The following is a 12,500-nucleotide window of genomic DNA, read 5'->3' on the forward strand; positions in this document are numbered from 1 at the left end:
AAATTTCATGTTTCTTTGATGAACAGACAAAAACTGTTGAAGCTTGGCCAGGAAGTTCTGTTTCATCCTCTGTATTCACCACTCATTGCACCTTCAGATGTCCCATTTATTTCAGTCTTTGCAAAATTCTCTTAGCTGAAAAGAGTTTCAGTTCCCTGGAAGATTGAAAAAGGTACCTGGATCAGTTCTTTGCTCAAAAAGATAAAAAGTTTTGGGAAGATGAAATGAAGTTGCCTGAAAAATAGCAGAAAGTAGTAGAACAAAATGGTGAATTTTTTGAAAACACTGTTCAATAAAGTTCTTGGTGAAAGTGAAAAACGTGTCTTACTTTAAAAAAACCAAAGGAACTTTTTGACCAACCAACATATAGGATGTTTTGAAGGTCCTCAGGGCCCCTCCTTTGTTCCACAGTCATGAACTCCATTCTCTGGGAGAACAGAAAACTAAATGATGTATACATTTATTTGAGGAGAATTAAATCTGAGAGGCTTCTTATTCTTGTCAGAGGAGTCAGAAAGAGGTGTAGAATGAAAAAAACAGTTTCGAGAAGGGTAACATACTGGAACTCTTCTGCCCTGCTTTTGGAGCATTTGTACTTTGAGTCAAAACCCTCAGACAGAGACTGAAAGATTTTTCTCTGGATAAACAGAATGTCCTGGGGAAAATATTTTGGATACTCCACACCCATCTTTAATAAAAACGCTTACTTATCTCCCAGTTAACCTTTTAAATACTTTTTGTGCAAGTAACAGCAAAGGATCAGTAGCTATCTTAACCCAGTTCTCTGACATTTAATGAGTCATGATGGGCCCATATCTTTATCTCCTTTCCTTAGGCCTCAGGAGGTTCCTTCTGCCACTGTGTTTTGCTTAGAGGAGAGGACAGTTTTTTTTTTTTTTTTTTTTGTCTTATCATTTACTTTTTATTCAGTATGCTTTATTTATTTTTTTTTAATTTTTTATTTTATTTTATTAGTTGGAGGCTAATTACTTCACAACATTTCAGTGGGTTTTGTCATACATTGACATGAATCAGCCATGGAGTTACATGTATTCCCCATCCCGATCCACCCTCCCACCTCCCTCTCCACCCGAGTCCTCAGGGTCCTCCCAGTGCACCAGGCCCGAGCACTTGTCTCATGCATCCCACCTGGGCTGGTGATCTGTTTCACTATAGATAATATACATGCTGTTCTTTCAAAACATCCCACCCTCACCTTTTTTAAAGCTATAAAAAAGCCTTAATGTAAGAGTCCAAAACATCAGGGGATAAAATAGGAATGTAAAAGAAACAGCCAGGGAAAAAACCCAGCCTATACACACACAAACTATATAATCTTCAAAGAGACAAAGTGCATCCCTGAAATGGGAAGAGTATTCTCAGGTAAAAAATGGTCAGAGAACAATAAGAAGTAATTCTTAGAATATCAGCAGTTAGGATTACCAACATAAACAGAAAAGAGCAATAGGCAAAGGATTAGAAGATAGTCAAGAAAAATTTCCCAGTTTGTTAAAAGTTCAAAGATGGAAAATAGGACAGAGAAGATAGCAGTTACAAGATCAGACCAAAATGCACTGATCTAACTAATAATGATAGAAGAAATAATGATAGAAGAAGAAAATGACCAAATAATAGAAAAAATTTCCTAGGTCTGAAGAAGACTGTTTCTAGGTGGAATCAGCTCACTGATTAAAATAATACCTAAAAGGATCAATTGTTTCTAAACTCTCTCCTGTATGTGTAGATAGCTAAGAATCACTTATCTATGTCCCAGAACAAAGTGCACAAATATTTATTTATAGGAATACAAAAATACCTACACCTATCAAGGAAGAAAGGTCAATGTCTGTTATCTAGTTGATAGTTTTGAGGTATGCAAAGACCCATAATTAGTACAATCCATCAATTGAAATCAATCCTAAAATGACAGATGATAGAATTAGTAGACATGGACATTAAAATATTAAATAATTGTATCCCATATGTTGAAGAACCTAAATGAAAGATTCAGCATATTAAGAAGCAAAGGGAGAGAGAAAAAAGAACAAATCAAAATTTTATAGTTGGAAAATACACTGGACAAAACTAACAACAGACTAGACATCACAGAATAAGATTAGTGTATTTGAAAACCATAGCAACAGAAACCATCCAAAATAAAATTTAGAGAAAAAAGACTGAAACAAAAGTGAATATCCATGGGACAGTTTCAGGCAGACTAATAACTGAAGTCTCCAAAGGAGGGAAAGGGGAGACAAAAAAACAACAAACCAAGAACGTAAAGATCTATTGTATAGCACAGGGAACTCTACTCAGTACCCTGTAATGACCTATATGGGAAAAGAATCTAAAAAGGGAGTGGAGATTCATTTTGGTGTACACCTGAAACTGACGCAGCACTGTAAATCGGCGCTCCTCCAGTAAAAATTCTTTTTTTTAAATCTTTAAAAAATGGCTGATTCCCCCTCCCCTAAAGTTAATGGAAACTATAAACCCACAGATTCAAGAAGTTTGGTGAATTCTGAATGAACACAGGAAATATGATGAAAACTACACAGAGGCACATGATCATTGTTTAAAATCAGTGGTAGAAAATCTTAGAAATGTCCAGACCTTAGGCTCTGTTGTCTGTGAACCTGAAACTGCTCTAGAAAAGTCTAGTTTTTAAAAAATGCTGATTGTTATAAACCAAAAAAAAAAAAAAAAAACCTGTCAGAAAGAAAAGACACATAGAGGAAAAAATTACAGCAGACTTTATGTAAACAACAATGCACCTAGAAGAAGAGGAGCAACATCTATAAAGTACTGAAAGAAAAAAAAAATTGTCAGCTTAGATTGTGTATCCTGTGGAAATACTTTCTAAAACAGAAGGGGAAAGAAAACTTTTAAATGTATAAAAGCTGAAGTTATCACTAGCACACCTACACTGTAAGAAATGTTAAACCTAATCCTTCAGGCAGAAGGAAAATGATGCCAGATGGAAATGTGCATCTGCATAAATAAATGAAAATCATTGGAAATGGTGAATGTTTTCTCTTATCTAAATTTTTTAAAATGATAATTGAATTTTTAAGAAATGAAGCACTGATAGATGCTTTCACATGAATGAACCTCAAAAGGTAAAGTGAAAAGAGTCATTTGCAAAAGACCACATGTTGTATGAGAAACAGCCAGAATAGGCAAATCTTTGGAGGTGAGGAATAGATTAGTGGCTGTTTAGAACTGGGACAGAGGCAAAAGGAGCAACTGGAAGTGATTACTAATGTGTGCAGGTTTTTCTTGGGGATGATGAAGGTGTTCCAAAGCTATGTTGTGGTGATGGTTGCACAATTCTGTAAATCTACTAAAACCCAGTAAATTGTACAATTTAGGTAGGAGAACTTTATGGTATACAGAAAATTATAGCTTAAAAAAACAAAGCAGACAAATGCTAATTATAAAAAATATATAGTTAATTCACAAGAAGAAGAAGGAAGTGAAAACACAGAATAGAGACCATTAGAAAACAAAAGGATGATGGGTTTAAACCCAGCTATAGCAGTCATATTAAATGTAACTGATCTAGACACCTCATTTAAAAGGCAAAGAAGAACAGATTGCTAAAGCAGACCTAAGTATATATGCAACCTATAAGAATTCCACTTTAAAAATATAAAGTCACAAAATAGATTAAAATAAATAATTGTTTAAAGTATGCTAACAGTGAAAAGAAAACTGAACTGGCTATGTTAATGTCAGACGAAGTAGACTTGAGACCAAGAAATATTTCTCTAAATAGTTAAAGACTGAGGAATAAGTTATTTTATAATAATAATAGGATATATTCATCAAAATGGTTTAACAGAACTAAACATGCACTTAATAGCAGAGCTTCAAAATACATGAAGCTAATAAGGAATTTTAAGAAGAAATAGACAAATGCAGTTGCAGATCCAGTACACTTCTCATGATAATTGATAGAACAAGTAGACAGAAAATTGCTAAAACTATCAACCAACTTGACCAGTTTATAGAATACTCCATTCTTTTTGAGTGAGTGTGGAACATTTACTAGGATATCACATTCTGTGACCATTTTTAAGGTTTCAATAAATTTAGGAAAATTCAAATCACAGAGTATATTCTATGACCACCATGCAGTTAAGTTAGAAATTAGCTCTCACTCAACAGAAAAGATATCTGGAAATATTTGGAAAGTAAATAAAAACACTTCCAAATAAATGAAGAAATTAAAGACTTTAGAAAATATATTATGCTGAATGAAAATGAAAGTTTAAGACACCACTATCTGTATGATACTGCTAAAGCAGTACTTAGAGGACATTTATAGTATTAAACATCCAAAAATAAAAAAATAAAAAAAATAAACATCCATTTTAGAAAAGAAATTCCAAATCAGTGATTTCAGTTAAGTCATTTTAATAAACTAGAAAGGAAGAGCAGGTGAGATCCTAAGTAAGTAGATGAAAAGAAATAATAAAAGTCAATGTGTAAAATTAGTGAAGTAAAAAATACAGAAAAATCAATGAAATGAAAAGTTAATTTATTGAGAATACCAATAAAATTGATAAAACATTTGACAAAATCAAATATTTATTTCTGATCAAAGCATTCAGCCAATTTGAAATAGAAGGAAATGCCTTTAACATTTTTGACAAACCTAGCCTGGCATCAAATTAGATGGTAAAATTAATAGCTTTTCCTAAGATCAGGAAAGATACAGAGATTTCCCTTTCACCACTTTTATTCAACAGTGTACTAAAGGTTCTAGCCAGTGCAACAAGGCAAGAAAAACAAATGAAAGGAGTTCAGAGTGGGAAGGAAGAAGTAAACCTGCCTTTATTCATTAGCAGCATAATTGAATTTTTTTAGGTAATCCTGTGATGAGCTACAGAAATGCTACTAGAACAAAAGTAAGTTTTCTTAGTAAGGTTTCAGGATACAAGATCAGTTTTTAAGAATCAATTGTGTTTTCCTATGCCATCAATGAACAATTGAAAATCAAAATTTAAAGAACTGTACCACTTGCAATAGGATCAAACTTTTTGAAATACTGTGCCAGAAATCAGACAAAAGCAGTAACAGATCTGTACATTGATAACTATAAAACATTGCTGAGAGGAATGAAAAAAGATCTAAATAAATGGAGAGAGTCACTACTTTCATGGATTAGAAGATACAATATTGTTATTTAATCAGTTCTTCCTAAAATGATCTATAGATTCAGTGTAGTCTCAATCAGAATCCCAGCAGACTTTTTAAAGAAATTATCAAACTTATTCTAAAATTCACACGGAAATGCAAAAGACCTAGAATGGAGCCAAATAATTTTAAAAAAAGGTTTATACTATATATTAATAGTTTCAATGCTTATTATAAAACTACAATAATCCAGTCTGCTTGATATAAGGTAAAGATTATTGCAACAGAGTTGAACATCCAGGAATATACCCGTGTATATATATATAGTCAGTTGATTTTCAACAATAGTTCAGAATGAGAAAGTGGCACTGGCCTTCTAAATAGCAGCACTGAAAATTAGAAGAAATTCAGAGGAGGATCGTATTTTCAATCTAAATACATATACAATTAGTCGAGAGCTATCAGTTAAAACAAGGGTGTAGACCAAGAAGAAGAGAACATAGAATACAAAAAGTCAATTCTAACACAGCATAAAAGTGAAGGAATGACCTGGGACTAGTAGCTCTGCCAGAAGTCTTGACATAAATTGCTGCAGATTAAGTAAGAGAATCTGAGAGCAAGGTGGTTAGGTGGGGGAAAAATACGGAACTGATGTGTTTGAATTTACAGAGAGAGGTGTGTGGCAGAAATGTTGTAAAAATAATTGATAGAACCATAGAAAAATTGAGAAATCTTAAAATGTAACAGTTATTAACATCAATAAAAAGGAAGAGAGATGCACAAAAAAAATGACATGGTCCTTGTAAACTACCTGTTCACATGGCGTATGTTATCCATAATCATAGTAATGTAAATTGTTCTTTCTAGATAAATACAGAAATAGGGCTTGATAGACTTTGTTTTCCAAATTGTTCAGTATGTGAAGTGTCCTTCTTTATTAATGAGAGAACCGGTATTCCAAGGGACTGTCTCTTCTGTCCTGAGCACTTTTATTCAGGCCTGTTGTTGGGTCAGTCTGTGTGCCTCTAATCAGGACACTGGTTGACAATACCCTTCACCTCCTCCTACTCCCTCCCCCCTCCACCCACTCTAGCCCACCCCCAGGAGATTTCTGTACTTGATTTATCAGTTTCCTATCAGCCAGTGTTTTTAGGGAAAATGTCTTTTTTAGAATAACTTCATTCCTAGTCTGTTTGGGGAAAACTATAAACATGATTACCTTTTAAAAGGCTCTTTTTTAATGCCTTCTAGGAAGTAAGAAGAAAGAGAAGGAAAGGCCAGAAATTTCTCCTCCGTCTGATTTTGAGCACACCATCCATGTTGGCTTTGATGCTGTTACTGGAGAATTCACTGTAAGTTTACCTAGGTGGAATGCATTTATAAAGCAGAGCTCAAACTTTTCCTTCAAGTATTCTTTTTTGTCCACATGTAAACTGAATTCTTAGTGCTTTTCTCTTTGTACAGAAGTGTTTGTGGTTGGATATGTCCTTTTCCTAGGGAGCTGAGGCTCTTGATTATAATTTGCAACATAGATTTAGAAAACTAGACCTTTTAGAATTTAGTCAAACTTGCAATTGTGTAGGTTGATTCATTTTATATATTTTGTCGCTTTCTTCTGGAAATTGGTCTTAAAGCAATTCAAAACAACTAATTTCTGAATATCTTTTTGTTAGGGCATGCCAGAGCAGTGGGCTCGATTACTGCAGACCTCCAATATCACCAAACTAGAGCAAAAGAAGAATCCTCAGGCAGTGCTGGACGTCTTGAAGTTCTATGACTCTAATACAGTGAAGCAGAAATATCTGAGCTTTACTCCTCCTGGTAAGACATCAGACCATGGTAACAGGCTCACTTAACTGGGATTGCAGAGTTATGGAGCACTTCTAGATAAAAAGATTGCTTCTGAAAAAATAAGAGCTAAGCTATGGTGGTTGTCTCTACTTTTTCCCCAGCATAGATCTGCCTTTTAAAACCAATGGGGTCAGCTCTTATGTATAATTTGGAGTCTGGAGATTATATTAATCTCTTAGTTTTGCCAAAAGTGGATATTTTGACCTTTTGTTTATTTGTTTTTTCTCTTCACTGCTTTTGAATGAGTTCCAGCAACAGATGGGAAAGAGGCTGATTTACAGACATGTTCAAACTAGAAATAGATTTATTGCTAGTGGGACAGGTTATTTTACTGTATATAAATGCACAGACTTTGAAGTAAAAAATGTTTTCCACTCAAAAATTGAAACCCATCATATGTATAAATATAAGCTTTGGAACTCAAAGAATTTATTCTTCAGAATTGAAATATCATCAGGTAGGAATTGGAGAATAGTGAATTTTTTTTTAAGTTCATTTGTTCAGATAAGGACTAGAAAAAAATCCATACATTACAGTCGATTATTGTGACTTTTGAATCTCTTTGTTATGTAGGCTTCCTGCCCTCATGTTAGCACTCAAGCTGTCTTTTCCTTGCAGTTTATTTGTTAAAGAATCATTTGTCCTGTTTTCCCTCAGTGTGGATTTTGCTAATTACATCATGGGTTATTATTTAGTAATGTTTCTTTGCCCTCTTAAGTCATACATGTAGTTTTAAGAAATAATATGATTGAGCTAATATTATACATTTAGTTTTAATTGATTGTACTTATTTGATTATATCCTTTCAGAACCAATAAGGTCCACTTGGCAAATTTAGACCTTTTTTACGTAGTCTAGTAGTACATCCTTAGCAAAAGGTCAGATTTATTGCCAACTGCAATTAGTAAATGCAGTTAAATGAATAATGCATAAATGAATAATTATTTAAAATCGGTATCTGAACAGAAAATGGTATGTTTGTGTGTTTGTGTGTCTGGGCATTTTAAAGGATAATACAAAATTTGCTGTTCTAACTCCAGAATGAATATTGTGGTATTTAGTCTTCATGAACTGTGATTTTGCCTTCAGGGATTTGCTTTCATATTGATCAAAATTTATGTCAGTAATTTTCCTTTATACAGTTACTGTTGATTTCTCTAAGTTCCTTGATAGGCAGTTTGCTGGAGAAAAATATCATTATGAATAAACTTCTGTTTTATTTTTAATAAATATAGGTATAGTTTCCAATAAAATTTTTTATTAAGGTATAATTTTTATGCTCTAAAATTCACCCACTTGATGTTTGCAATTCAGTGACTTTTAGCATATTTACAGAGTTCTATTAAATTTGAGGTTTATGGTTTTGTGTAAATTCTTATTTAAAAACTGATATTATTTTTCTTAAGTTTTAATTCAACTCAAAATGATATCAATGTAAGAACGTTTCACTTGCTTTGCTTTTGTCTTTTCTTCCTTTATTGTGTAAAAGTCGTTTTATTTTTTGAATTGTTAACTTAGCTTTATTTTCTCTTTTGTATTCAGAGAAGGATGGCTTCCCTTCTGGAACACCAGCAGTAAGTTAATATGTTATTTCTTATAGCTCCTGTTTTAAGTTGCCCAAAACAAATCTCAATTTTTATTTTACTTTCCAAAATAAATTACAGCCTTCAGAAATAACTACTTGATATATGCTTTTAGATAGGTACTTGATTAGTTGAGGAAGCCGTGTTAAGCAAATAGGATTTCCTCTGATGATGCTTAAAGTAACTGAAACTTATGATCATTAGCGCAGTTTAGTTACCTTTGATAATGTGTTCATGTATAACCGTGAATACAAAAAACTTGCCAGTGTTTTCCTCTGGCACCATCTTACCGAATCTAGACTATGGAAATATACTAAGCAATCAGAAGCCTGTCAGAATCTTCAGAGTTGTCAGAAACTTCATCTAAGTTACCATGTAAACACAAACACCTCCTGCAAATAATAGCTGTTTTATTTTCAGTTCCTCAGTTAGGAGGAAACCGTCTCCTGGAGTTATTTGAAAACTGTATGTAATAGCATGTAAAATCCATACATCGCACCCACCTGGCAAATAATACATTCTGTATAAAGGATAATGCCTTCTTCTTTTGCTTTGTTAGCCAACACTTTCTGGTGAATCTGACTGTTTTAAATAACTGAAAAACTCTGACTTATACAAAGCCCAGGGGATTTTTGGTTTTGGTCTTAACAAATGAAGTGACTGTTAACTTTTGGGCTTGCTTAAAGGGTATAAAATTCTATATAGTATTCTCTCTTAAGAATACTTGGTATTTACTGTATACATTTGTTTCATAAACTTTTCTGTAATGTATAGAATTACCTTTTAAAATGATTAGATTAGAACCAGTAAGGTTTTATTGCTTTGAAATGAGCTAGTAAATATATTTCCAAGTATGTTAAAAAAAGAGATAGTTGTATTTTCATCTGTTGTTACATTTGACTTGTCTCCTTTACTTTACTTATGTGATAAATGCAGCTGAATACCAAGGGATCGGAAACATCAGCAGTAGTAACAGAGGAAGATGACGATGATGAAGAGACTCCTCCTCCTGTTATTGCCCCACGACCAGATCATACAAAATCAGTGAGTTTCTGATTAATGAACTGGGTTGTATGTCTGTGCATGTGAGTTTTAAAAAACAGCAGTCTCTATTTGATTTCCAGTGACTTTTAGAAGGGTTTCCCAGTTGGCCTCAGTGGTAAAGAATCCACCTGCCAGTGCAGGAGATGCAGGTTCGATCTGTGGGTCAGGAAGATTCCCTGGAGAAGTAAATGGCAACCCATTCCAGTATTCTTGCCTGAGAAATATCACAGACAGAGGAGCCTGATGGGCTACAGTCCACGGGGTCACAAATAGTTGGACATGGCTGACCATACATGCATGCATGATTTTTAAAAAGTCCTCCTGCTAAAAATATTTTAATATGGGGGATTTGACTAGGAGATCTTTACCCCTAAATACTATTCATCAAAAAACTAGTTTTTTTGAAAATTAAAACTGAATGGGTCTTTAAAAGTTAAAATGCATATTGTGTTTTCTTTCTGCATTACACCATCTCTTCCAGAGAACTCATCTGCTTCTCTGCCTTTCTCTGTTTATCTCAGTGCAGAAAAGTACTAAGTCTGGAAATTGGATCTTAGCTCTTATCCAAAGCATGTATTTTATCTCCCATTTAACATTTCTATTAAAACATTAATATCATTCAGGAGGCTGCCAGGAGTGAAATTTCTAACAGATATGGGAGAATTTTAACAATAACAGCGTTAGACAGAGACAGCAAGAGTCCTGTCCTACTCCCTATACTAACAGATAAAGTCAGCGGAGCATGGTGAGGTGTTGGCACAGTAAGCAGGTTTAAAACTCTGACTGCCACTGGATCCTCATGGATAGAGGGCTCTATTTTCTTTACCATTTAGAATTGACTGTTTGAAACGAAATGATAGAAGTTATATTTGTGTAAAAATTTTTGTAGAAATTAATAATAGTTAGGCTTCCCTAGTGGCTCAGACAGAAGAGAATCTGCCTACAACGCAGGACACGGCTCAGTCCCTGGATCGGGAATATCCCCTGGAGAAGGAAATGGCAACCCACTCCAGTATCCTTGCCTGGAGAATGCCATGGACAGAGGAGCCTGGGGGGCTACAGTACTTGGGGTTGCAAAGAGTCAGACATGACTGAGTGACTGACACTTTCACATTGCAACATCAGGATTCCCATTATTTTGCTCTTTATTTCTCTCTTGTCGAAAAATATGATTTTTAAAGTTGTATTTGTTTCTGCTTCATTTCTGGCACATTATTTTTTATCTGACTGCACTTAAATTTCATTTACAGATCTTCTGTTTTGCTATACAAACTTTTAACATATGTATATGATGTTCCTAAGAAAAATGTTTCACATTGGCTCTTAGTTACCAGTCTTTGGTATAACAAGTCTGAAAGTATTACTCTCATTCTTTAGAACACTGAAAACAACTTAGTTTTTGTCAAAAATCAAAGAATTGAATAGTGTGCCAGTTAAGAATACCTAAAAATATTTTTCTTCAAGTCTTAGTAATTAACTGTTTCTCTGCAGATTTATACACGATCTGTAATTGATCCTATTCCTGCACCAGTTGGTGATTCTAATGTTGATGGTGGTGCCAAGACTTCAGACAAACAGAAAAAGAAGGCCAAAATGACAGATGAAGAGATTATGGAGAAATTAAGTATGTTGCCTACATTTTACATTATTCTTTTTTTTTTTTTCCATTTATTTTTATTAGTTGGAGGCTAATTACTTTACATTATTATAGTGGTTTTTGCCATACATTGACATGAATCAGCCATGGATTTACATGTATTCCCCATCCCGATCCCCCCTCCCACCTCCCTCTCCATCCCATCCCTCTGGGTCTTCCCAGTGCACCAGCCCTGAGCACTTGTCTCATGCATCCAACCTGGGCTGGTGATCTGTTTCACCCTTGATAGTATACTTGTTTCAATGCTGTTCTCTCAGAACATCCCACCCTCGCCTTCTCCCACAGAGTCTAAAAGTCTGTTCTGTACATCTGTGTCTCTTTTTCTGTTTTGCATATAGGGTTATTGTTACCATCTTTTAAAATTCCATATATATTCGTTAGTATACTCTATTGGTGTTTATCTTTCTGGCTTACTTCACTCTGTATAATGGGTTCCAGTTTCATCCATCTCATTAGAACTGATTCAAATGAATTCTTTTTAATGGCTGAGTAATATACATTATTCTTAAATTGGTAACAGCCCCTGAAACATTTGGCCTGGATGGGTCTTAATTTATACCTTATATTTTGGCTTAAATTGTTTTCTCCTAGGAACAACAGCTTCAGTTAATGTAGTAAAGCCAAAATAATGCTCTTCTTTGCCTGCTTATTATTATGTGCCGACTCGTGAGCAGCATCTTTGCAATAGTCAGTATTTTGGGGAGCAATACTTCTCAGAGGGCCAAATCTAAAGGTCCTAATTGGAAACTTTATCAAAGAAAGTTTGTATATATTTATGCACACCTGTAGAATACAAAATGTCCCTAAATGAATAAACCAAATGTCTTATCTAGATAATATGTGTAAGCATAAAATGTGTTTTTCCTCCATTTTCATCCATCAATTATCATTGGCCTGGATCAAGCCCCAGAATAATACATACAGGCCAGAGAGAGGGTAGCAGTAGTATCTCATTACAAGTCTGTAGCCACTACAGTTACAAAGGACACTGACCTAGAGGCATCAAGGAAAAATATTACAGATTGGCTATAGGCTTGAGGCTGAGTACCTATATAAAATTGGTTTATTTCTGTGAATTTCTTTGATATGCCCCTCTCTCCTTTTACCTTGTGAAAGTTTAAGTGAAAATTTAGTGTGATTTACTCATGCTTGGACTTACTTGTAACAAGACTATGTTAGGATTTTATGTACAAAATCATACCCCCCTTTTTTTTTAACTGAAT

General features: G+C 34.2%; 1 protein-coding gene across 1 annotated transcript in view; it reads left to right on the forward strand.

Annotated features, from left to right (window-relative positions):
- Window positions 1-12,500, forward strand: part of PAK2 (p21 (RAC1) activated kinase 2) — a 76,308-nt gene that overhangs the window by 42,772 nt on the left and 21,036 nt on the right. Inside the window, exons 3-7 of the mRNA XM_065942388.1 lie at window positions 6,394-6,494; window positions 6,816-6,963; window positions 8,536-8,567; window positions 9,513-9,620; window positions 11,112-11,244. Of these exons, the coding sequence (XP_065798460.1) occupies window positions 6,394-6,494; window positions 6,816-6,963; window positions 8,536-8,567; window positions 9,513-9,620; window positions 11,112-11,244 (522 nt within the window). The remainder of the gene's footprint in view (window positions 1-6,393; window positions 6,495-6,815; window positions 6,964-8,535; window positions 8,568-9,512; window positions 9,621-11,111; window positions 11,245-12,500) is intronic.

This window comes from Muntiacus reevesi, chromosome 8 (assembly GCF_963930625.1).
Source record: "Muntiacus reevesi chromosome 8, mMunRee1.1, whole genome shotgun sequence".
Classification (NCBI taxonomy): Eukaryota; Metazoa; Chordata; class Mammalia; order Artiodactyla; family Cervidae; genus Muntiacus; species Muntiacus reevesi.